This window comes from Pararge aegeria, chromosome 1 (assembly GCF_905163445.1).
Source record: "Pararge aegeria chromosome 1, ilParAegt1.1, whole genome shotgun sequence".
In the NCBI taxonomy this organism is placed as follows: domain Eukaryota; kingdom Metazoa; phylum Arthropoda; class Insecta; order Lepidoptera; family Nymphalidae; genus Pararge; species Pararge aegeria.
In genome coordinates, this window is record NC_053180.1 from 5,255,986 (window position 1) to 5,280,271 (window position 24,286).

Genomic DNA, 24,286 nt, shown 5'->3' on the forward strand with positions numbered 1-24,286 from the left:
TAGGGAGTGAGATTTACTTATCTTTTTATCTTATTTTTTCTTGTACACGAGAAATAAAACAGTAGTAATAATAGTAGTGGTTAGTTAGATTAATAATTTCCATTCCGGTGATTCAGAGATCCAACTCTGCTCTATTAAACCTTACCAATCGGAATACAGTCCTTGTACAGCGGAGTTGCCCTGTCTCGGCAGCTCGTACTGGCAACGAGATCCGCCGCAGAAGAGAGCACATTGCAGGGCAGCTGGTGTGCTGATTCGAACTCTTTCACTGAGTGAGCTGTACAGAGCTGTGGGCGGCCGGTTGACGCGTCGACGCGATTCACGGCTCCTGAAAGAACAAAGGTTTATTTTGAAAATCTCCCTAGCACGGGCCGGAGATTAAAATTATATCCACCGATTATAAGGGATATAATTAACGTGTCCACTTGCTTAACCACTGGAACATGGAATAGGAGAAGTTTACCCTGTTTATTTGGATATTATTTCCACTTGTGCAAAAGTGCTCTGAGAGTTGCTAAAGCTGCGGGAGAAGGTAAATTTGTATCCTTTCACCGGGGAGAAAATTGTCTCCTGACCATGCTAACCGTGCTGACGCAAGTTCCGGCTTATAAGACACTAGCTGTTGCCTGCGTTTCTTTTTCCGCCTTAATTAAGTTTTTTTTTACAAATTCCATGGGCACCTTTTGTTTTACTGGGATAAAAAGAGCCTATGTAACTCTATTCGAAAAAACCATTTCATGGGTTTTTTTGTTAGGCCGTGAAAGAAAGACAAACAAACACACTTCCGCATTTATAATATTAAGTAGTTTGGAAGTAAGGTCGCCGGTCTAAACAGCGATCGCTCAGCAGATGTCTATTCTCCAAAGGTTTATGAAACCTTAAATTAAAAACGCACATAACTCTAAAAAGCTTGAGGTGATCAAACTAGGTCAATCCAAAATGGAGGCCGAAGCTCTAACCACTAGGCTATCACCGTTTTTTTTATTATTCACTTAAAACTATACTGACCTATACAAACGAAATATTTGATTTCGGGGAGAAGTCTAACGCTTCGTAATTGCCAGTAATTCGTTGACGTGCGCGGAACCACATTAATAATAAACACTATCTAAATTATTAAAACATATTACGACCTTGGAGGGCTGAACAATTCATTGCTTCGCTGGGTAGCAGGGAACAAGCGAGGCGATGTTAAGCGATTACCAAAGCTCATGTGAACATTTGCATTGCCAGAAGCGAGCGGGTGGGTCACCTGAAGTTCAGCGATTACCAAAGCTCATTAACATTGGGACCGGAGAAACTGCCTTACTTTCGGCTTTAAAGTGGGAGTGGGTTTAGCAGCCGTTGGAATATTAAACCTCCTATTAAACCGCTGAAGGAATCCGGTTCCGCGATTAACATAAGCGTGGAATAAACCAAATGTTTTCTATACCTGGACTACCAAAAAACTCAGGTATGGAAATGAAATTTATTCATATGATTTTGGAATAACATAAATGTCATAGACATTAGGCGTCAGTACGCGTAGGAGGTTAAATACATATACACCATACCTTCCAATGGCCACTTTCAGCGCTAATGTGAGTATGACGTGCAGGCAGGTGGCTATAATTATCTCGCGCTAATACATAAAATAGTAGACGGGTCACGTTGGCCGTACGTTAGGGAATTGAATATAACACTTCCGACTGAAAACCTACCAGAAGTCGTAATAATTGTACCTAACCAACTTTTAAAGAATCATCGTTTTATACCTACTTTGTTAGTTCAGTACGTTTTTTGCTATCGATTTCTCGTTCGATCAGCTTGAAATGTATTGTAATTTGTACAGGCTGTTCTCGGATTTTATTTTTCTTATAGGCATCGTAGTATCCAGATATTTATAAGAAATCCATTTGGATCCTATTAAAGATTAACAGCTCGGTTCAATCAGTCGGGAATCGCATCGTGAGGATGACGCAATAATATGTGTAAATAAGGTTTCGACCAATTCGCACCATAAGACGTTTAACGTAAAAAAAAGAGGAGGTTCCCATTCGAACGCAAATTTATTTTTTGTATTTGTTACGCGATTACTCCGAAAGTTATACACCGATTCACATTGGAGAACTCGTGAACTCGCATTGGAGCAGTGGCTTATGCTCTAAAACCCTAGAGGCCTTTACCTGTTAATAGACTAACAAGGTGTAAGCCAAGGTGCTCAAATACCTGAACCCTAGCCTATAACAATCAAGGAAAATGGTTTTTAGAAACTTACTTGTCCAGAAAATGAAAGCGTCGAAAATTTACGAAATTGATGCTGGATATTCGTCTATTATTTTCTTTAGACATCGTAAAAGTGTTTGTGTTATTTTAACGAACAGTAGCCCGTTTTTCCTGAGGCATGCGATCAATATTGATTTTAAATAAATAAAAATTCCACTTCGGTTCTCATGACCCTCAGGAAAAACGAGACATCTTTAAAAGAGTTTGTGTTATTTTCATTTACAGTAACCCGTTTTTCCTGAGGCACATGATAACCAAAGTGTAATATTGTTTATCTGTCTAATTTACTTATTATAGTTTTTATTTACTTTAACACACTAAATGAGCACTCAACAATATTTTTTAAAATTATCTTTTTCAAAATTAATAAGTATACGGTGTATTAATTTACACAAAATAGGTCTTAATTATTTATTTTGGTACCTAACTGTAGCAAGAATTATTCGCCGATCAACTTTTATATCATTGTTTAATTAATTATTTATCAGTTAAAATATTTTTCCACTATTCTCTACAAATGTATTTATTTATATGATCATAAAAATAACTACAAGTGTTTATCAAAAGCCTTTCTTTTTTATACTGAACATTAATGGTTCTGGTCAAAAACGTACGGTGAACTTTTGTATTTGCTCATAGTAAGGTCAGCAAAAAAAATGGGTTTAAAAAAAAAATAAAGAATGCTTCGGAAGTAGCCGCTTAAATATATACACAGGAACACACCTGTACTTATACGACTGCACAAATAGGTAAATAACTGTACTTAAACCAAAAATAAAAGTTGTACTTCAACCAAATAAAATAGTCTGTCTGTTCCGGCTTATCTCCGAAACGGCTGGACCAATGATGACTATAATTTTACTGGCAGATGTTATAGGAAACCCTTTTTTTAAATAATTATTTAAAAAAAATAGGGTTTCTTGCAAGAAAGCTAAATCCCATCTAATTAAAACAATATTCCGATCAAATAGATACATATTCATTGTAATAATTTTAAAGGTATTAAAATATAATAATTTTTTTAACATCAGGCTTTACAGCCTTACTAATCAAACTAAACTTCTGGGCGGACGATGCGAAGCTGCTGTTTGGGGCACATAATATGGATTATATCGGATGATGGTTTGAATAGAAAAAGTGTTCATCCACTTGTACTTAAACATAAATAAACAACTATAATCACTCGAATTTACAGTGTGTTAACACAAAAAAAAAAAAAAAAATTTTGCTAGAAAAATCACACATCATACTGATTTTAAATACACCTACTCTTAGTCTAATAGTACCTACTCTTTATCTTTAGTAGTATTTATTTCAATACAAGGTATCTTTTGACCGAAATCTCACCTGGTTTTGCGTATTGTTTGAAGTATTGTTTTGCGAAAATAATCAGAAAAATTGTTCTACCGCTCAAGCTGCAGGTTTAAAATTTTAAGTTGGTTTAGAAAGTCGAGTCCTCAAATGATGAGTTGCTCTAAAACTGCTTTTCGTAAACCCTAAGGTGAGAAAATACAATGCCACTTTATGTTTGTGAGCAGGTAAGTACATAAACCTTAGCCTAGTTAACTATCTATGAATATAAGTTTCTTAGCTGCCACATAAAGGTGCAAAATAGATAATATAATCATTGTAAATTAAAAAACGCTGTAATGAAAGCAATTAGGTATAAAGTGTTTTGGCGGTATACAGCCTCACCTGCTTTAAGTATAAGTGGCATAAGCGTCTAGATATATACGTTTGAATTAACATAAAATCTGCTATCCCACATTGGAGCAGCGTAGTGGGTTCATGCTCTAAAACTCTCCCTCCTGCGTGAAAGCAGTGGGAGATGTTTCAATATGGTGCCTGTATTCATATAAACAACTACTACAATTACTTTTACTGTCTTTCCCTTTCATTTTTTTTATCTTCATTTAACCTTTTTCCGACCTATACCTATAACGTTCTGCCTTTAGATTGCAATAATCAAATGATGAACTTTATAAAATACAACTTGAGTAAGCTTTTTCAAGCTCTACGCCACAATTTCGCAGCATCCAGGTTGTAAAACGACGACAATTAGTTTTAAGATAAAAAGTGTATTTATCCGCTTTCATCCTGCTAGACTCTCTGCAGGAAGTGTCCTGTTGATTCGGTATATATATATTTATAGTACAGTTGATTGACCACCATTGATATGCCGAAAATAAAATAAAAGAGTTTTTTTTGCTGTCGCTACTTTTACGAAGGACCAAGGAAAGTACCTAATTTACTAATGGTCAAGCCTAGTTGTGGCTTTGTTGACAATCCATTACCATAGGGAACTGGGGGCTTACTACCGGAGTAAACTAAACACTAAACGGAGTATTATTTCGAAAATAATATATTAGAATGATTAGAAGTTATTAAGCATGTTTTAGCTACCTATATGTTAAATTATATGTGTATCTAGTGCCTTAGGCTATTATAGTTTCTGAGTCCAAGGCCATGGGGTTCGATTCCCAAAACTGGAAAATGTTTGTGTGATGAACATTAATGTTTTTCAGTGTCTGGCTGTTTATCTGTATATTATAAGTATTTATGTGTATTATATTCATAAAGATATTCTCGAGCGATCATAGTACCCATAACACAAGCTGACTTTGGGGCTAGATGGCGATGTGTGTATTGTCGTAGTATATTTATTTATTTATTCGGTTGATGGTGCTTTGAATAAATATATAAATAAAATTATATATTGTAATTATATATTGTGACGTCCTAAATTATAAGGATTACAATTCCAAAAGTAAACTTCGATTTATTATAATAATACTGCTTTGGTAACATTTTACAGGCGTACGCGTACGCGTTGGTATTTTTAAAGGACCGACTGAAAAATATGTCAACCCACGTTAAAATGCCACCCCATAAATAAGTCACAGAATTAACAACATGCAGAAACCGTGTATACGTAATTGAAGCATCAAAAATCACTCCACTGTTGTAGTGTTTCTCGAAAAGGCGGTCAGCAATTATTTTATCTCTTATGTTCTTAACGTTTACTATACAACAGCGAAAATGGGGAAAGTTTGTGAGCTGTCAACATTCCGCGGGTGTAAAGTGAAGCGTGCGCGGGTTGTTTCACTGTTTCTTGGACACAATGCACTGCATGCAATAATGGCCAAATGAAGGTTCTGCATGTTCTTGATTCTGTGAAATGAGTCGAAAATATTTAAGAAAATATGTAAGACAGTGGGAATACCACTGTTTATGAGTTCCGCCTATACGGCACCAAATGTATGTTACAATAGAACTGTCAATCTCCTTACAATTTGTACTATTCGTTACCTTTTTCGATTCATAACACACCGGATCGTTGTGTACCTACATCATACATTGCATGATTTATTTTTAAGTATACACAATACTTAAAAAAATATCTTTCGCCCTATTCTACGTTTGTAGAAAAAACTACACTAACAGTAGAAATATAGGATCCACTACATTTAAAGGATTTTTATAACGTATTATCTATCTAGTTAAATAAAGTTTATTTAAATATCGCAAAAAAAATATTTCTACATAATTAAAGAAATGGATATACTAAACAAAATTAAATTTTGAATACTAATGCACTCATTATCAGACAACCAAGTTTGTATCAACATTAAAATTTGAGATTTTTGTACAATTTAATCAATTAAATCACCGGAATTAGTCCGCAGACTTTGACAATTGAAAGTGTACACTGTCAAACATAGCTAACTTCAGGGTGTCGGTTTTTTGTCACGGTGTGCGCATCGTAAAAAATTTCTCTCATCATTTTTCCCTAACGCGCCAAAAGAAGTATAGCTTCAAAAGTAGAAATTAAATCAAACAATTCACACATTTTAATACGCTTTAGTTTCGTTTTGATTGTTTCACTTTTGTTTTAATTATTAAGAATCATGTACTTATATATATTTTGACGAGATTTTTTTATTTTATACTTATTTAATACTATAATTGCACGCCCAGCTGTGAGTATACTGAATTGAATATTTTTCTAGGCCTTGTCAACTGACTTTCTATGTTAAAACAGTGAACAATAAAATTCTATTCTATTCTATTCGTTTAATACATACTAAGTGATGGACACAGACGCATAACCCTAGACTGATGCAAATTGACAAGTAACAAATACACAGCGCCCTCTTTCGTAAAGTTTTGAGTAATCTTTCCTATTGTACCTAATGGCGGCAGTTCTGATGGGGGACGCTCTTGATTATTTCATATGAAAATTCTTAATTGTATCCTCAATGGTACGAAATGGCACGGAGTGTTTACAAAAAAAGTAAAACCACAATGTAGATTCCCCCTTAAGAATCAACGGAAGGTAAAATCAACTACCTAGAAAAACAAAAATTGTATTGGTTAGTCGTTACAATGCGGAATTCATGATTTACGCAACATGTAAGCAACATACTTAGTATATATAAAACCAAGACACTACTTTTAGTTCAGAAACTCAATTAAACAAATAAACTTCAAACACGGACGATTCGTGTTCTTGAAAACCGCAATGTAATGTAGTTAGAAGAAATAGCGTAAGTTTTATCCAATAGTTTGGTGTATCTTTACCTATATATCTATGCGCATATTAGAAAAAACATCCCCTGCGCTCCAAACGAGCATGTCATGTCATTTAGAATAACATTTATTTTACTCGTACTAGGCAGGTAAGTAAACGACTAAAGTAACAGACTAAAACCAAAGCAATACTAGTTCTGAAACTCGATTTTCAGAACTAAAAGTACTGTCTTGGTTTTATAGTATGTTGCTTACATGTTTACTCGCTTAGCAAATTAATCATAATGTGCATAGTAAATCAAAAATGCTGCTGTGGAATGCGCTCCCAATTGACATAAGGCAGTCTAAATCACTTGATATATTTAAAAAAACCTGTCAAAAATCACTATAGTTTACATTAAAGACGACTTGTTATAGTATTTACTGTTGTTAATGTATTTATTTATTTATGTTAAAGTATATATTAGTTTATCATTATTTTTTTTTTTATATTTATTTTATTATTTTATTTATGTAATCTAGTTCAAGTATTAGTATGTAGTTATAAGTATGTATTTTCCTTATACTAAGGTTGCCTGGAAGAGATGTCTACGAAGCGATAAGGCCGCCTTTTGTATTGCTTCTGTCTGTGTTTTTTTTGTATTCATATTTTGAATTTTTTTTTTGTGCAAATAAAGAGTATAAATAAGGAAACTCCGCATTGTACCGACTATCCAATAAAATTCTCACTCTCCTGTCTTCTCTCTTTCTCTTCACTTCCAATTTTCCCCCCTTAAGAGAATCCTTTCTAACTACTCAAGCAAAATGTAAAAATAGACCCGGTTTAAGTTGTGAAGTTCTGTGAGGGTTGAGCATTAATTATAAATGTAGTTTCAGATAGGGTGGTAAATGCCACGCAGGTATTACGTGTCGAGCTGTACTCAAATTGAATTCAGGGCGAAAATAGTTCCATAGACCTTTACGAATCTATATCTGTATGGCTCAGTGGTGAATGCTCCGGTCTCGCATGTCGCGGGATTGTTCACCGGCATTAAAAATTAGGGAATTTTGAATTTCTGAATTTTTCTTGTTTCTACGGCCGTGGCTAGTCAGCAAATCGACAAAGACGTCCCGCCAAGTGATTTATCGTTCCGGTACGATGGCGCGTAGCTAGCAGTGGTGTGCACTTCAAACGTGCGGAAAAGCGCTGCCTACCCTAAAATTGTAAACCTTTTAAAGGAAAAAGATTTTTTAATTATATGCGATCTTCCGCATGCATACCCGATTAGTGATATGGTACCGGTTTAATATAATTACCATAACCTTAAGAGGTCGAAGCGGTGATAGCCCAGTGGACTGGACTTCGACATAACTTCTGGGGGCCGAGTTCGAACCCCAGCCCGCACCTCTAACTTTTCTAAGGTATGTGCGTTTCAAGCAATTTAAATATCACTAGCTTCAACGGTTAAGGAAAACATTGTGAGGAAACCTGCACGCCTGAGAGTTCTCCATAATGTTCTCAAAAGGTGTGTGGAGTCCGCCAATTCGCACACTGGGCCAGCGATGGCCCTAACCCTTATGGTGGCCTTAACCCCTTCTCATTTAGGGAGGAGATCTGTGCCCTGAAGTGGGCCGGTAATGGGTTGATATGATGATAATGATGATGATGAAACTATAAGTAGTAAGCTTGGTGGTAGTATTACTGTGAAATTTGATACTAAGGACGTACGGATCATGGAGTAGGTATAGCAAATTAAGCTAAATTTTCATAGAACGAGTATATCATGGAATTCCGCAAAGTAACTAATATTTGGAAGTAGTACTTCCCCGTCCGAGCTCTGTTACAAAATACTCAAACAATACTAATCTTTTGTTTTTTCTTTCTTTTTTTGCTGAGTACATCAATCCATTATGAATTAGTTTGGAAACTGTGCTGCATAATACAATTTTTTTTTGTCACTGCTTGGTTATTGTGGCATGGTAAATGCTAGGTTGTGGATAAATAAGTTCCAAAGACGTTATTTTTAATAAGGGCACATTAATTATAAATAAGGTGTCAGCAAGGGCGGTAAATGCCACGCAATACGTGGCAATAGGTATCGAGCGTTGAAATAAATTGAATTATATTCAGCACGAATATACTTAGTTTGAAAGCCTTTTCATCGCCATCGGCCTCGAAGATGATTCAAATAAAGATACCTACTGTTACTCGGTATCTTTATTTGAATCAACTTCGAGTCCGATGTTGTCTTTTATTGTAAAGATTACTTTTTGTTGATAAAGCTGCAACACAAAGCTCCATAGTCCAATGTTCCCGAAACGCTGAAGGCCGTTACAAGTGGAGACCCATCGCGAGGGCTGCTGTAGCCACAGAAAATGTATCTTCGCCATACACGACCGGTCTGTCAAGAGTGAACGTCTAAGGAGAAGGATTTGTTGATCTGTTTTCAGTAATAGAAGATGAAACCGACGTACACTAAATTCTTCTTCAAAGTCGAATCCATTTACTGACTCCAGTTAAAATTGCTTATTCAGCACGATAAACTATTTTTTGCTGCTGTTACTGCAACACAACTCTCAAATAAACTGTTCCTACTGGACGCTTTAAAAAACTAAAACAAAAGTCGCGGGCAACGGTTAGGTATAAATAAGGTGTCAGCTAGGGAGGTAAATGCCACGCAGCTATTCGGTATCGACCATGGAAACTATCGAATTATATTCAAGTCGAAAGTAGAAAGCCTTTAAGTTACTCTTTTTATATTTGATTGTCTATTTTCGATCTATCTCCCTTTTTAAACGACTTCAAGAGTAGGAAAAGGCTCTAAACTCTGTTGTATCTATATATATGGTAAATGATAAGTAACAAAAAACTCTCGGCCTGCAGTTGTTTGCATTTAAACTAACATCCTTTGTTTTCTTTTTAATTAATGAATGAATGAATACACTTTTATTGTACACCACATAAACGTATAGAAAAATTACGAATAAGAATTTAATTCGATATCTTGTGATATATAAAATATTTTACATAGATACTCTACTAACTATTACTACTCTGTAATGTGACATCGGCAACAGCGCGCGAACAGTGACGTGGAGAAACACATTTGGTTTTCACAGTGTTATATCACTATACAGAAGTACCAATTTTGTATGAAATTTATTTACTCGCACTCTTGACTCCTAGTAGTACTACATGATACTGAATTTTAAAAAGTCGTAGAACTAAAGTTGTTAGTTTTAATGATAGGAATTACAAGGCAGAGACTTTTTTTGGATTTTATTATTTAACGCTGTAAATAAAATTCAAAGTTCTGACTGACTGAGATATCAACGCACAGCCTAAACCGCTGGGGTTAGAATCTTGGAATCTTGTTGACAATAGGTTTCTTTTTCATTCTCCTTCCAGAATGGGATTTAGGAAGGGTTTAGACCGTAGTCCACCATGCTGGTCCAGTGCGGATTGGTGGTCAAACTACACCTTGGTAACTATTTCATGGATTTCGATCCGAATATGTTACCCATATATTTTTGTCTTCAAACAAGCATTACCGAATGTAGGTAATGTTACAACTTTTTCTTTCGCTTTTACTTTGCAGTCAAACGTCACTTTTGTTTATTTATTTCATGGAAAAGTGACGTTTGACAGTAGTGATTGCAAGATATACGACTGTCCCAAGCCTGTGGCGAGATACGTAATCACCCTGCCAGTCTGAAGGGCATGGTTGCCGGTGTAGTTACAGACCCATGAGGTTTAACACCTACGTCTCATATTGATGGACACAGGACGGCAGTTTGTAGGACATGCCCCTCGCATACTCTGCGTAGTGTTGCTTTGTTTTTAGGGGATGGGTTTCCACTCAAAGACAAAAGTTATTTTCTTTAAATATATAAAACGTTTCCTTATTGGAACGTTAAATACGTTCTAAGATTATAATGAAATATGGATGAATTCCGGTGGAAATAAAATTAACTACGAAAGGCAACGAAATTTTTCGAGATCGCGTGTCCTATTTAGTTTGTTACTAGCAACTACACCTGTGGCTGCGTGACTCGCGGGTAAATATCACGCAATCATTACGTACGCACCGGGTCAAATTAGAAGATTACCGGACGCAAGCGAAATTTTAATACTTACTTATGTAATTTTTTTAATGTTACATTTATTTAATCAAATATTAAATAGATTTTTTTTCTATTATTTACTACCAGTAGCCTTAGTAGTAACACGACCTCTTACCGAAGCGCTAAATCGCTCACCACTACCTAACCAGCCGTGGTTAGGTAGTGGTGAGCGATTTAGCGCTTCGGTAAGAGGTCGTGTAGAAACCGATTTGAGGTAACTAGGTAAGGATATCATATAAATGCCATTCCCCAAACATGTTAGCCCCCTACAATCTTAGACTGAATGACAACCGGGTCAGAACGTAGTCAGTGGTTAATAGTTTTTCAGACGTGTATCCGTGGATAGATTGTTTTTTAGACGGCCGATTGGCGCAGTTTGCAGCAACCCTGCTTTCTGAGTCCAGGGCCGTGGGTTCGATTCCCACAACTGGAAAATGTTCCTGTGATGAGCATGAATGTGTTTCAGTGTCTGGGTGTTTATATGTATATTCTAAGTATTCATGTATATTATTCATAAAAATATTCATCAGTTGTCTTAGTACCCATAACACAAGCTACGCTTACTTGAGCAAGATGGCGGTGTGTGTATTGTCGTAGTATATATATTTATTTATTATTATTTATTTGATTTCGTGTTATTGTTTAAAAGCTTTGCACTTTCACATACAGAAATAATGTGAAAGTCCACAGGATTGATTTTATCTTTTTATTTCCCATATTTTATAACGAGCAATTTGTAGCTCTACCACCGACGAGGTTCTATAATTTGTGCTTACGGCCATAATGGAGGCCAATGGGCAGTAATTTTAATATGTCACATTGCGTGTTGTGAAATAAGTAAGTAGGTAGGTACCTACTAGGAGTATTAATTTGAACAATAAACTTAATTGCGTCATCCTCAAACGCTTCATATTTTTGCAGGCTAATTCCGGCCAATAACATGATTCCAAGATGAAGTCAAAGTTACTAAGGTAATTTTGGACTAATATTTTTTTTAGGTTAGTAAGAACTCTAGTTACTTTGGACTTACGAATTGGTTTTAACAACCAAAACACATTTATAACAGCGAACTCACCTACTGTACCATTGATAAAATTCCTTAAAGAAAAGCCTGCTTGGAAGCCAGTTGCACGCACCGGGTTCCATATCAGGGTATGCATTCAGCAGGTCTATTGCATACAAAGGGCAAAAATTCTCCTTCTATATTGTTATATATTAATTTTAGAGTAGGCAGTGCTTTTGTGCATGCATGAAGTGCACGCCACTGTTGGAAGCAACCCGTCAAAAGAAAAAACAGTTGAATTTCTTTTCGGCTTTTTCTCAGTTGAATGAGCCTCTTGTACCGGTGGTAGAGTCAAAGAAACAGACTAGACGTTTTAAAATTGCTTGTACTAGCCCTCGTTGAAATAAATTAAATTTAAAATAGAATAAATCCGTTCTCTGCTACTCCCTACTACTGCAATTGATTTTCCGTAACGTACTTAATCTCGTGAGCAAGGTCCAAGTATTTAGATACTTTATATCTATATTATTAAAGCTCTCGTTATATAATTGTGTTATCTATATTTATACTGAAACCATAACGTACATGAATGAATTCTGTACATTGAAGATATTTAAAAAGATATTTTTGTGAAATAAAAAAAAATAGTTTTGGCTATATCAAAAATGAAAAAAATTGTACTTTTGGCTGTGTCTGTCTGTCTGTCTATCTGCGTGTCTGAATCGGCAACTACAATGAAATGAATGAATTCTAATGAAACTTAACAAGATTTTCAATCGCGAAAAAGTGAATATCATTGGTACCTACTTCCAGTATTATTTAAAAAACTTAACGTTTTGTATCCGATTTATTGAGTTCGGCGTATACTACGCAGCAGTACGCTGCGTACGTAATTTACGCGGCCAAAACCGCAGGGCACATAATATATTTCTAAATAATGGAGAACGCCTACGTTTGTACGCTGTTTAGTAGTAGCAAAGCTGATGTATAGATTATGGATTATAGATACCTAGTTTTGCCGCTGAATCCAGTTTCGGGAGCCACTCTACCGAAGCGTCGTCTACAAGCTCTGGTGGCACGGGCGCACCACAGCCTCTCCCAAAACGTGCAGCACCTCTCACTGTCCGCTTCCTCCGAGGTGTCACTTTGTTGAGTTGTGCCGTTCATCTTATCACATTGCTATTTTTTTAACTGTTTATACTTTGCAAGTCTCTATTTAACGATTATAAAAAGCTTTCCTTTCAGAGAGTTTGTTGGCACACTCATTTAATGCAAAGTAATAAGATAGACACAAAATAATTGTTATCTAGACATTGAGGCGTGCAAAGGCTGTCTTATCGCTAAAGCGATCTCTTCCGGACTACCTTTGGCGTAAGGAAAACAAGGGACGGGTTGGTTTATTTTTAAAATAAAAAATAAAAGTAAACTACTTACTCATAAATTTTAACACCAAACACATATTATATATGTTTATACTGTCTAAGTATATACATACTTATACAGTAAACTAAGTACTATAATGTTACATAGATAAGAAAAAGTTTTCCCAACGTTCAAACAAAGATTGAGTCTGACGTATCAGACGTGACGTGACGTATCAGTCAGCAGGGAGGGAATTCCAGAGCCTGACACATTAACAATTTGTTTGTTTTTTTTAACAACATTCTTTTTTTTTCTTACTGCACGTTAGCCCTTGCCTGGAATCTTACTTGATTGTAAGTGATTATGCAGCTTAGATGGTAGGGGGCTATTCTTGGCATGTCCGTTATAAAACACCCAATATGTCTAACCCTGTTCGGTTTTCACGAGGTTTAGGTTACGCTGGCTTTAATGTGGTCTGGTCTGATTCGTGGCATTTTTCGTGGCTGGGAAAAAGAATTGTCTCCGAGTGATACGATGGCGCGTACAAACCGGTCAGGTGTATGCGTTTAATATAACAGCCTTACCCCCTCAGGATAGGATCCTTTACCATAGACTGCCACCAGGTGGGATTGAAGGTAAGTGGTATTAAAAAAGGTTTTACTGGATAAGGTTTACCATCCATGTTTACACTGGTAAGTAATTTGGCGAAAAGCTACCAAAAATATAAACTTTAAAAATAGGCTTGAAGAAAAAAAGATTCTCAGTGCCAATTCTCATGCAGGCTAATAAGGTGTTTACGAAAAATTGTTTTCAGGCACTCGTTTGTAATTACCAGAAGTCAACTAAAGAAGTTATCGCGGTTAAAAAATGTTTACCTACGCGATAAAGGAATATCAACGAGAAAACTTAAGGATAATCACATTCACAACCTTCGCACTACTTTATGTCCCTTGTTTCTTACATGCTTTAAAATGTTTTTCTGTTTACACAAGCTCATTTATTACTTGGCACGCGATGTTAGGCTTGGCTGTAGCGTAAACAGCTTGCGGTGGCCACGAGAGTGGACTCGCAACTGCCAAGTAAGTCGCCAACTTAAAAGAAATATCGACTATACAACCCAGGAACTAAGAACGTTAAGGTTGGTGTACACTATTGAAACAGTCAAAGCTAGCTATTTTCTTAGCATAAATATTAAATAAATATGTTACGACAATACACACAACGCCATCTAGCCCCAAAGTAAGCGCAGCTTGTGTTTTGGGTAGGTACTACGATAAATTATTAATAAGTATTTATGAATAATATGTAAATAAACACCACTGAAAACTTTGCATGTTCATCACACAAACATTCTCCATTTGAGAGAATCGAACCCACAGCATTAGAATCAGAAGTTCAGAAGAAGAATCAGAAGAAATAAAGAAGTTAATTAAGTTTTTAACTTACCGTGCTTGTAAATTGATAACTTAACTTCTAGAATAGACAGGAGATAAATATTAGGGATGAAATTAAAATGTCCACCTGCCAAAGTACGGCAACATGGAATAGGAGAAGATTAACTCCCGGTTGGGCCTCCCGGTTGGTTGGCTATTGGGTTTAAATATTGGATGGTAGCAGGCGTTACTTTGCGTAATTCCACGATATACTTTGAACATTAAGATTAATTTGCTTTATTCCGCGAAAACCAGGAGAATCTGTAGATATTTATAATTTCTACAACCTTTATACTACAACAATTATTGTAAGATTAACTCCTGTGCCTCAAAGAGCACCTTAAGCTTTCGGTCCTGCGTCTGATCTTCTAGCGGTCTTGGCGGAGCTGCCGTCCCATCTGCTTATGAGAGTGAGAGAATAGATAGTGCAACTGTGTTTGCACCAACATTTGTGCACTATATGTACTCTATGTGCATATTTCTATCAGTGTAGACTAGCTTTATGATTAAGGGTGCTTAACCTTTGCGAGCGATACATCGTTTATATTCGAAGACGGAAATGAATGGCCTTGACTCAGTTAGGTGACAACTGAAAAGTGAAATGGTAGTTTACTGTGGTTCAGATGGAGAGGAAAGATCTAGCCAGATAAGTTTAGATGTTGATAACCACAGACGAAAATATGTATTAAATACTTTTACGTAATGTTTTAATAGAGAAAATCAATAATTAAATATTTATTTTTAAATATTTTATTTCTTTATTATCTTAAGAAAATACTAATAAAAAATTAACGTCGGTACATCTTGTCGCTATAAAAGTAATTGGCACAAATGCACGATTAGATACAAAGTACTTAACTGTTACAGAATTGACGAGAATTCGTTTAAGCCCGACCTTCTGCATATATTCCGCGAAAAGCAGGATTTTTATACATTGAATATTGTATCATTTGCAATATATTACGTATCTATAATATAGTAATATATATTTATGCATGTTTACTTTTGAAATCAAAGTGTGCACGTAGCTTTAGAGAGCGTTATCTTTAGAGTCACTATAAATAGAACAACACTTCGGACTAGGACCTGCAAAGAACAGGTCTAGCATGCCCTGGTTCAGTCAACCTGAGGCGTTGGTGTTAAGCCTCATGGGCCTGTAACTACACCGTTTACACACCCTTCAGACCGGAACCCAGCATTGCAACAATGCGGCAGTAAAAATGAGTACTTCCAGCTGAGTGAGGACCAGCTCTATCACAAATAGCTTACTACTACTAATTTAATATTAAACAACACTACATATTTAAAAGTAAAGATTATTTGTATAAATTTTTTTGTGTCGTTTTAGAACACATGTTTCACCGGACGGTTCACAACCTGTTGTGGAAGTTACTGAATCGGGCAGCAGGTTTTATTAGGTGTTATTTAGATCTAAGCTCGGGAGCACTTCATTCTCCTGGTAGCAGGGTCCATTTTGCACACTTCAAATGGACTGCACTTCTGGTTGCCGCAGTAGATCCCTGCGCCACCGGCTGTAATCGAAATGATAATTGGATTTAAACTAAATTATATCCGACTTCGTTGTTGGTATTAATGCAATTGATCTTAGATGTGCACGTAATTTAGATTTTTTGATTCAAAATACGCACTTTCGTTTTCTTGTACATATATTTTATACAGTTATTTTAAATAAAAACCTAACTACTGAATCATTTTGCAGAAGGACAGTAGCAGAACCACCTTATGGGTTGTAACAGCGATGGGGCGAGGGCAAAAGGTCGCCATGAGAGTACCCCAGAGATCGACGACTCAGCCCAGTTTTTTTTGCAGTTTTTGCAGTTTCTATGGGACCAATCTGAAGTTGTGAAGCAGTGCATAGGTAGCCGTCTTTTTTTTTTAAATACCGCATAAGTTATAATTCCCGGATGTTTTTAGGAAGAGCTCTATCAGAATAAAAGAAACCCTGACAAAGTCGAGGGCTAGTTTTATTAGTGGGTCTACAATATTACATTTATATGCTTTTTCATATTTTTTTTAGTTTTCTAATAAATAGTATAGATGCAATAGTTGCACTTCAAAATTTAAGTCTACTCAAGGCTTGAGCTGTCTTGTCTTGTAATTTCCGGTTTTATGAACTTACATTGTTGCTTATCTTTGCCATTATTTCCTCCGCCGTACGCAGCAACGTCTACGCAGGACTTGGAGTTACAGCTGTTGGGACAGCACTGCTTGCCGTGGGAGCAGTCGTAGGCCTGCTGGCATTTCGGAGAACACCCGTACACCTTCGAGGCCAGTGGACAACTGCCTGCTGAAAAGAGCCATTTTGTGTTAATATACTTTTAACAACACGGCTAGCACAAAAGTTATATCTCCGATTATATCCACTTGTAAAGGGATAAAACTAACGTGTCCACCTGCTAAATCACGGCAAAAGAAAATGTATGCTGAAATTATTATCGAAATATGTCAAGATCGCAGACTGCTGTAAGACCCGTGAAAAGGAGAATAGTATAAATAAGTGTAGGATGCCTATGCAACGCATTTTCAAGCTCTTGAAACAAAAAATGACGCCAGAATAAAGAGTCAATCGTAATTGATAAGCTAAAGAACAGAACCTTGCGGTCCTGTTCTCTTTCGCAGGAAGTCAGGTATCTCTACAGATAAGTTCTCTCCACTTTTTTTATAGTGTTAAAAAGGGATGGTCAACTGGATGGCCCACTTAACGGTAAGAAGTCATCGCCTATAAACAGAGCAACACGTTACAAGCCATGCAAGGAACGAGAACGCCTTCTCCTCGTTTAATTAGCACCTATGAAAATTGAACAACTATTTCATAGTTCCGCCATAAACCTTTATTATGGTTACTCCCTTGAGTGTTACGCCATAAACGCACAACTTATGATAGAAATTATCGATGGGGATACATGGAAAAACCCGACTAATTTACCTATCATCACCTATCACATCACATCACTAATATATAAGTGTGACTCTTGGGGAATTATCGATTCCCATCAAGTCACACCTGTTTCTAGTTGCAACTGTCTTGTTTATTATGGTTACAACCTTGGGTGTGACTCGTTGGAAACTTATCCCCCGTGCCCATCAACCAGGGGCGTAAGTATAAAGCCATATGTACCTATAAATACACCGCAACCCACGCTTGTCAGACCAGAACGCAGTAATGCTTTACGACAGCAATAATCACGGTGGTAGTATGTCCGGACAAGCTCTGTAACAAAAAGTGCTACTGCTACAGTTACCAGAAAAGAGAGCATTGAGAAACTCACCAGCTTCTGTGTAGCCTATGAAGAATATAACTGCGAAAACACTCAACACTATCGTCATGGAACCTGAAAATAAACATAATAAAATATTTATTTTTAAATCCTTTAATACTTACAATTTTGTATGTGAGTAGGCAGTTCATATTAATATGGTATACCTATATGATTGATTTTAATGAATTGTATCGTAGCTACGTGACGTCATACAAAAGCCAACATGGCGGACCTCCAAGATGGATTTTCTTTTTTTAAGAATATTAACCCATTAAGGGCCCAGTACAGGGCACTGGTTTCCTCCCACAACGAGAAGGGGTTAAGGCCGTAGTCCACCACGCTGGCCCAGTGCGGATTGGGGGACTTCACACACCTTTGAGAACATTATGGAGAACTCTCAGGCCTGCAGGTTTCCTCGCGATGTTTTCCTTCACCGTTGAAGCAAGTGATATTTTAAACGCACACAACTTTGAATAGTTAAAATGTACTATACTTGTCAGAAATTATCCTAGCTTACATTTATAATTGTTTTATTTATGTAAAAAAACGATAAACATTTTTTAATAACTAAGCTTTACATAATATTATTTTAGAAAAACCCTTTCATAAACTCATAACAGGCCCACAGGGTATATAAAAACAATTAGACCGCTATGCGGCGTAATCTTTAGGGTGTTCTGTTGTTGAAAAATGTTTTTGATTTTTTTACACAAATAGATAGGTTTTTTCACGGCAGATAATAATGATAATATAATCCATTGTTGTAATGGCACCAGACATAATTTGTAACTCGTAGACTGCTCAATTTCTATGAATATTGTAACATAAATCAATTAAATCTTCTATTATATCTTATCTCTTATATCTTATCTCTTATATCTTATCTCTTATATCTTATATCTTTAAACGAGCAATTCTTGTATATATATAATTAGAATCTCGGAATCGGCTCCAACGACTTTCATGAAATTTAGTATAGGTACAGGGGTTTCGGGGGCAATAAATCGATCTAGCTAGGATTCATTTTTAGAAAATGTCATTTTATTTGTGTTCTCCGGTAATAACCGTTTTGGTGCAGACGAAGTTGCACGGGTCTGCTAGTAAAATAATTAACTACGGAATGAGTTTAATAAATTGCAATGTACCTAATGTCGAAGGCCGGGGCAGGCCCTGGCAAATCGCTCACATTATCTGTTCCAGTTATCAAAGGTTATTGTGCAATGCTCTCGAAATCGATTTTGCTACTACTTCATTTGAAACATCTATTAGCGCCTTGGCATTAAAATTGACCCATATGCCGTCACGGTAAACAGAGTGACGCTCTCTTATGCCGTCATGCCTCCACAAGGCCACGGTATACTATTTGGTTTTCCTAAGTTAAAATAAATAAAATAAAAATCAGTAGAGCCTGGAGCAGCAGCCTGGAGTTAGAAAATTGGTATACGCCATATAAATTTCAATACGTAATCTGCAATTATTATTTTATGTTCACACGCATAGTGTTAAATAAAAATAAAAAAACTATATAGCTTCGCATAAGTATTATGTGAGATATCCAATAGTAGAAGTTATAAGTATTGTGTAATTTATTTGAAAATGGTGTGCATAATGTGCTTGCGATTTAGCACGTTTATTTAAGGTAAAATAGGGTTACGTTTATTTTTACGTAGGTGATAAGCTAAGTTTTAGTTATTGATATATAATTTTAAATTATTCATTATTGTGTATGTTTACAGGGGTGTGTTAGCAAGAACAAAAAATATATAAGTTTACGTTAGCAATAAGAACTTTTTATATGTTTAAGATTTGTTACATTTTATTGATAAAATAAGAAATTTCCAATCAGTAGAAATAAGTAAGATAATGTTTTCTTGGCTTAACTAGTTACTAATATTATAACTACGAAAATATTTTGTGCATGAGGATTTAGGGCGTTCACCCACAGCTATTAAGTTTTCGGACATCCTCTATCGCTTGAGCTTGACACTATTAATTATTGTGATTTAGCTCACACAAATACCTATAATAAGTATTGTAAATATATATAGGTATCGTAGTATTTAGGACAAAATAATGAAGGTAATTATGCTTACTGGGCCAACACGTCAAATGCCTATTTGCTTATTTATATAGGGTTCCGTGGACAATCCGTTCTGGTTGTCGTCATGTTTGTCCGTCCGTCCATGCTTAGGTATAGTTATAATTATAAAATCTTTACTTTGGACGTGGTTCATATTGTAACAATGAAATAAATCAATAAAATAAAATAATTATTTGGAATGAGTATATTATAAATTGCAATGTACCTAATGTCGAAGGCCGGGGCAGGCCCTGGCAAATCGCGCACATTATGTTGTGTACCTACTGTTCCAGTTTTAAAAAAATAAAAAATTATAAATAAAAGTTCCAGTTATAAATAAAAGGTTATTGTGGAATGCTCTCGAAATCGATAAAAACTTGATTAAAAGCATGATTATTAATAAATGTTTTTTCTTACACAAATATATACAAATATGGTAAAACAGCTATTGGGCTATTTTAAGTTGGTTGTATACCCCATAAACTAAACTGCTAACGACTCGATTTAAAAAACTAATAAGTATCAGATTTAACTTTTTTCGGTTCTTCAACTTATACATATTTTATTTTTAGTCAAGTTTAAATAAACTTAAAATATTAGGTACTAACATTAAGGGTTAAATCTCGCATATAAACTTTTCTGCTTTTAACAGAAGTGGGATCGGCACAACATCGTGTTTATCAATGTAGCTATATGTTTATGTACATATACTGTAAGAGTATAATACAATTTGTTTTTCATACATGCTCTTTGACCGCAATAAACTATTTTACGCCATGACGCATCCCCTTAAGTGGCTAAAGGGAATAATATGACTAAGAATGGCAGTAATGTCGTATTATTTGCGTGACAACTCAGACATAACGAAGGATAATAATGTATACATTGCAATAAGTATAGGTATTTATTATAAAAACAATATTTTTCCTGTAAGTGAACTTGGGGCCTTGACCGGTTGGTTTTCCTTATTTGAATAAACCAATAAGACGTTATGATACGTGCAAAGATAATACGTAAAACTACATTAAATACGATCGGATTCAATAGTAGATTCATATACTTCGATCCTTTTTTGGATTTGTATTTTATTCTTTGTATTACACTTATATAAGTCAGGCCTATAAAAGACTGGAGGCGGTGGTAATGTGGAAACAAATTAGATTTTTGTTTATTCCATTACAAGTTAGCCCTTGATTGCTATCTCACCTGGTGATGCTATGGCGGGTATATTAAACCCACACCCCTAATCGGTTTTTACGCAACAACGTACCGGAACGACGCGTACGTAGCGACGCGTCTTTTGTCGGTAGGTAGGCAACTATGCACTGCCGAAGCTTTCCACCAGACGAGACCAGAGGATATTTAGAAATTGTATATTCCTAAATTGTCCTACCGGGGATTGAACCCAGGACATCACGTTGAAAACCTCAGCGCTCGCAACATGATCATCATCTAAACACATATTTCAAATTACAAATAGTACTAGGCGCGTAGCTACGCTCGAAGAGCAAGATGTCTCCCATTTCGTACAATCCAACCGGATATATTAATTTAAATTTAGTAATCTGCTTTTAATGTCAAGGTTGAAGATAGGTAATTTTGCGAGTGATGTCTGATTTCTTGTGTTGCGGGTAGGGTTGCCCAATTTCCTTTATAAATTCAAATTTAAATTCAAAAGTTCTTTATTCATGTAGGCCTATCACAGGCACTTATGAAGCGTTCATACATATATGTTTACATAATTGTAAGGGGATGGTCATAACTTCGTACGCCAACCTAAAGCTATATTTGTTTGTAGTCTATTGGAATGGATACTTGAATCCCGTAACTGTTCCAAATCAGCTTTTTCTAAATTCCACAACAAGTTACCCGTTGACTGCAATCTCACCTGATGGTAAGTGAAGATGCAGTTTAAGATAGTAGCGGGCTAACCTGTCAGGGAGTATATTTAAACTATACCCCTAATCGGTTTCTACGCGACATAGGGCCGGACGCTAAATTGCTTAGCGGCACTTATTTGTCGGTAGGGTCGGCCGAAGCCTCCACACACGTACGCACTACGTACGATATATTTAAGAGTTATTTTTTTTTTGTATCGAAAGAAGTGATAAAACCAGAATAAGAGAAGTTGCAGACCAATAACGTCTTAGGAGCTGTACAATCTCTGCTCCGGAACGGAGCTGTAAAGTCTCAGATTTGTCCTGAATTTGCAAAAGGTGCTCTACCTACGAATTTTAGGTACCTACTCCTTATTTTGGAAAATAGGAAATGGAAAGAAAACTAAAAAAACAACAAGTAATGTAGAATCGATAGAGATCCTTTTGCAGATGCAGGACAAGTTAGAATCTCGGTTTTAGCAAACTGCAGGCAGGAAACAAAAATTATATCCCCCGATTATATTCCGGGACAAGGTATATAAATAACGTGTCCAACTGCTAACGGGAACATGGAATATTAGAAGTTTACCCCCGTTTATTACTACGCATATCTATTATTTTTCTATGAATTTATTTATTTACTTTCATTTATCATAGGTAGGAATATGAATAAGTAAAGTAAATATAAATATTATACAACCAAATCCGTACTTCACATCTTATAAGTATTTAATAAATGTACTTATATAATGGTCAATATAAAATCTACTGTCCCGGATTTAGGAAAAAACCAATATTATTATTTCGATATTATTTCCACTTGTGCGCCAGTGCTCTGAGAATTAATAAAGCTGTGGGAGAAGATAAATTTTTATCTTATCCCCGGGGAGATAATTTTCTCCTGCCCATGCATCTGGCTCACGTGAAATTGCCTTTTTTATTAGAACGGCAGTAGGTATAAGATAAGTCTGATCGTCTGAATAAAACGGTGCCGTTAAATTTTACCTGTCACTTTTAGAATCCTTGATCTCATCCGGCCAGTGCGAAAGATTGCTGGTAAAATATCGCAATAATAAAAGATTTTATCTAACAAGTACCTACCTATCGATACACAACGTCCATATCTACTAATATTATAAATGCGACAGCGTGTTTGTTTGTGATGTTAGTAAATAAAGTAACATGGCCTAACATAATAATTATGTACATCAATCTGTCAAAAAAGAGTTGGTTCAAAGTAATTTGAAGACATTAATTTTATTTTACTGCGTATTTATATCTCTAATTGATATTGTAATTTGGGTATTTTTTTTAACAGATTCGTGTTCTCATCATTCACATCGCATTCATATCTATTTCTGATAGCAAAAACAAAAAATTGTCCATAAAGCTTTTCTCCGATCAGAAAAAGAAAATAGAAAAAATAAATGTATCTATTTACAAACAGCAGATTTTTTACTTTCGTATTTTTTTCCTTTTTAGTATTTATTTAAAGAGAGATCGATTTTTTTACTATTACACAAATAACACAAAAACTTTCAATACAACGTGGTATCAGGGTTAGTATCAATATTTAAATTTTTGTTATTAAAATTAGGGGAAGAAATAAACTTACCCATTTTTAGTATTATTTATATGTCGATGCAATACTTGGTACATGCACTCCAAATGGCTGCCGACTCTATACTGTTAGGTATTTCGTATGTTAATATGGATCTAGTGGTACTGGTTTTATCTGGGCAATGATCTTGTACCTGTACCCATGTTCGTATTAATTTATAGCTAAAGGTGGTAACACACTGCGTTATGCACTATTCGTTATGGCGAAGTGGGTAGGGTGTATTATGTAATCTACATTTGCTTCATTCTACGAATAGTGTTTTTTTATTCCGCTACAAGTAGGCCCTTGATTACAATCTCACAATCTCACCTAGTGGTAAGTGATGATGCAGTCTAAGATGGTAGCGGGCTTGTTAGGGATTATAGCCATATCTCATACCCGTAATCGGTTCGCTTGGAAACCGATTACGGGTATGAGTTATAACATGAAGCCCTAAATGCTAAATAGCTAAGCGGCACTTCTTTGCCGTTTATAAGGTGGTAAAAGTCATAGCCAAAACTCCCCACGGATAAATAAATAAATATAAATAAATATATTACGACAATACACACATCGCCATCTAGCCCCAAAGTAAGCGTAGCTTGTGTTATGGGTACTAAGATAGCTGTTGAATATTTTTATGAATATAATAGGTACATATAAATACTTATAATATACAGATAGACACCCAGACACTGAAAAACAATCATGTTCATCACACAAACATTTTCCAGTTGTGGGAATCGAACCC

General features: G+C 35.7%; 2 protein-coding genes across 3 annotated transcripts in view; both read right to left on the reverse strand.

The window, feature by feature from the left end:
* The window catches only part of LOC120624699 (protein tyrosine phosphatase domain-containing protein 1-like), a 42,060-nt gene extending 27,693 nt beyond the window's left edge, over positions 1 to 14,367 (reverse strand). The window contains exons 1-3 of the mRNA XM_039891379.1: positions 14,144 to 14,367; positions 12,912 to 13,266; positions 146 to 328 (exon numbers count right to left, since the gene is read on the reverse strand). Coding sequence (XP_039747313.1) covers positions 146 to 328; positions 12,912 to 13,069 — 341 coding nt within the window. The 5' untranslated portion in view covers positions 13,070 to 13,266; positions 14,144 to 14,367. The remainder of the gene's footprint in view (positions 1 to 145; positions 329 to 12,911; positions 13,267 to 14,143) is intronic.
* Positions 14,368 to 15,437: 1,070 nt separating this feature from the next.
* LOC120624716 lies at positions 15,438 to 23,674 on the reverse strand. Of its 2 annotated transcripts, none has more exons than XM_039891410.1 (4): positions 23,551 to 23,674; positions 17,988 to 18,050; positions 16,838 to 17,002; positions 15,438 to 16,229 (listed from the first exon to the last, which is right to left on the reverse strand). In XM_039891410.1, the coding sequence occupies exons 1-4, from the start codon at positions 23,552 to 23,554 to the stop codon at positions 16,129 to 16,131; spliced, it is 333 nt and encodes a 110-aa protein (XP_039747344.1). In that variant the 5' UTR covers positions 23,555 to 23,674; the 3' UTR covers positions 15,438 to 16,128. The 2 variants fall into 2 exon arrangements, with proteins under 2 accessions (XP_039747344.1, XP_039747337.1); XM_039891403.1 differs by having other exon boundaries at positions 16,838 to 17,005.
* Between the last annotated feature and the right edge of the window lie 612 nt (positions 23,675 to 24,286).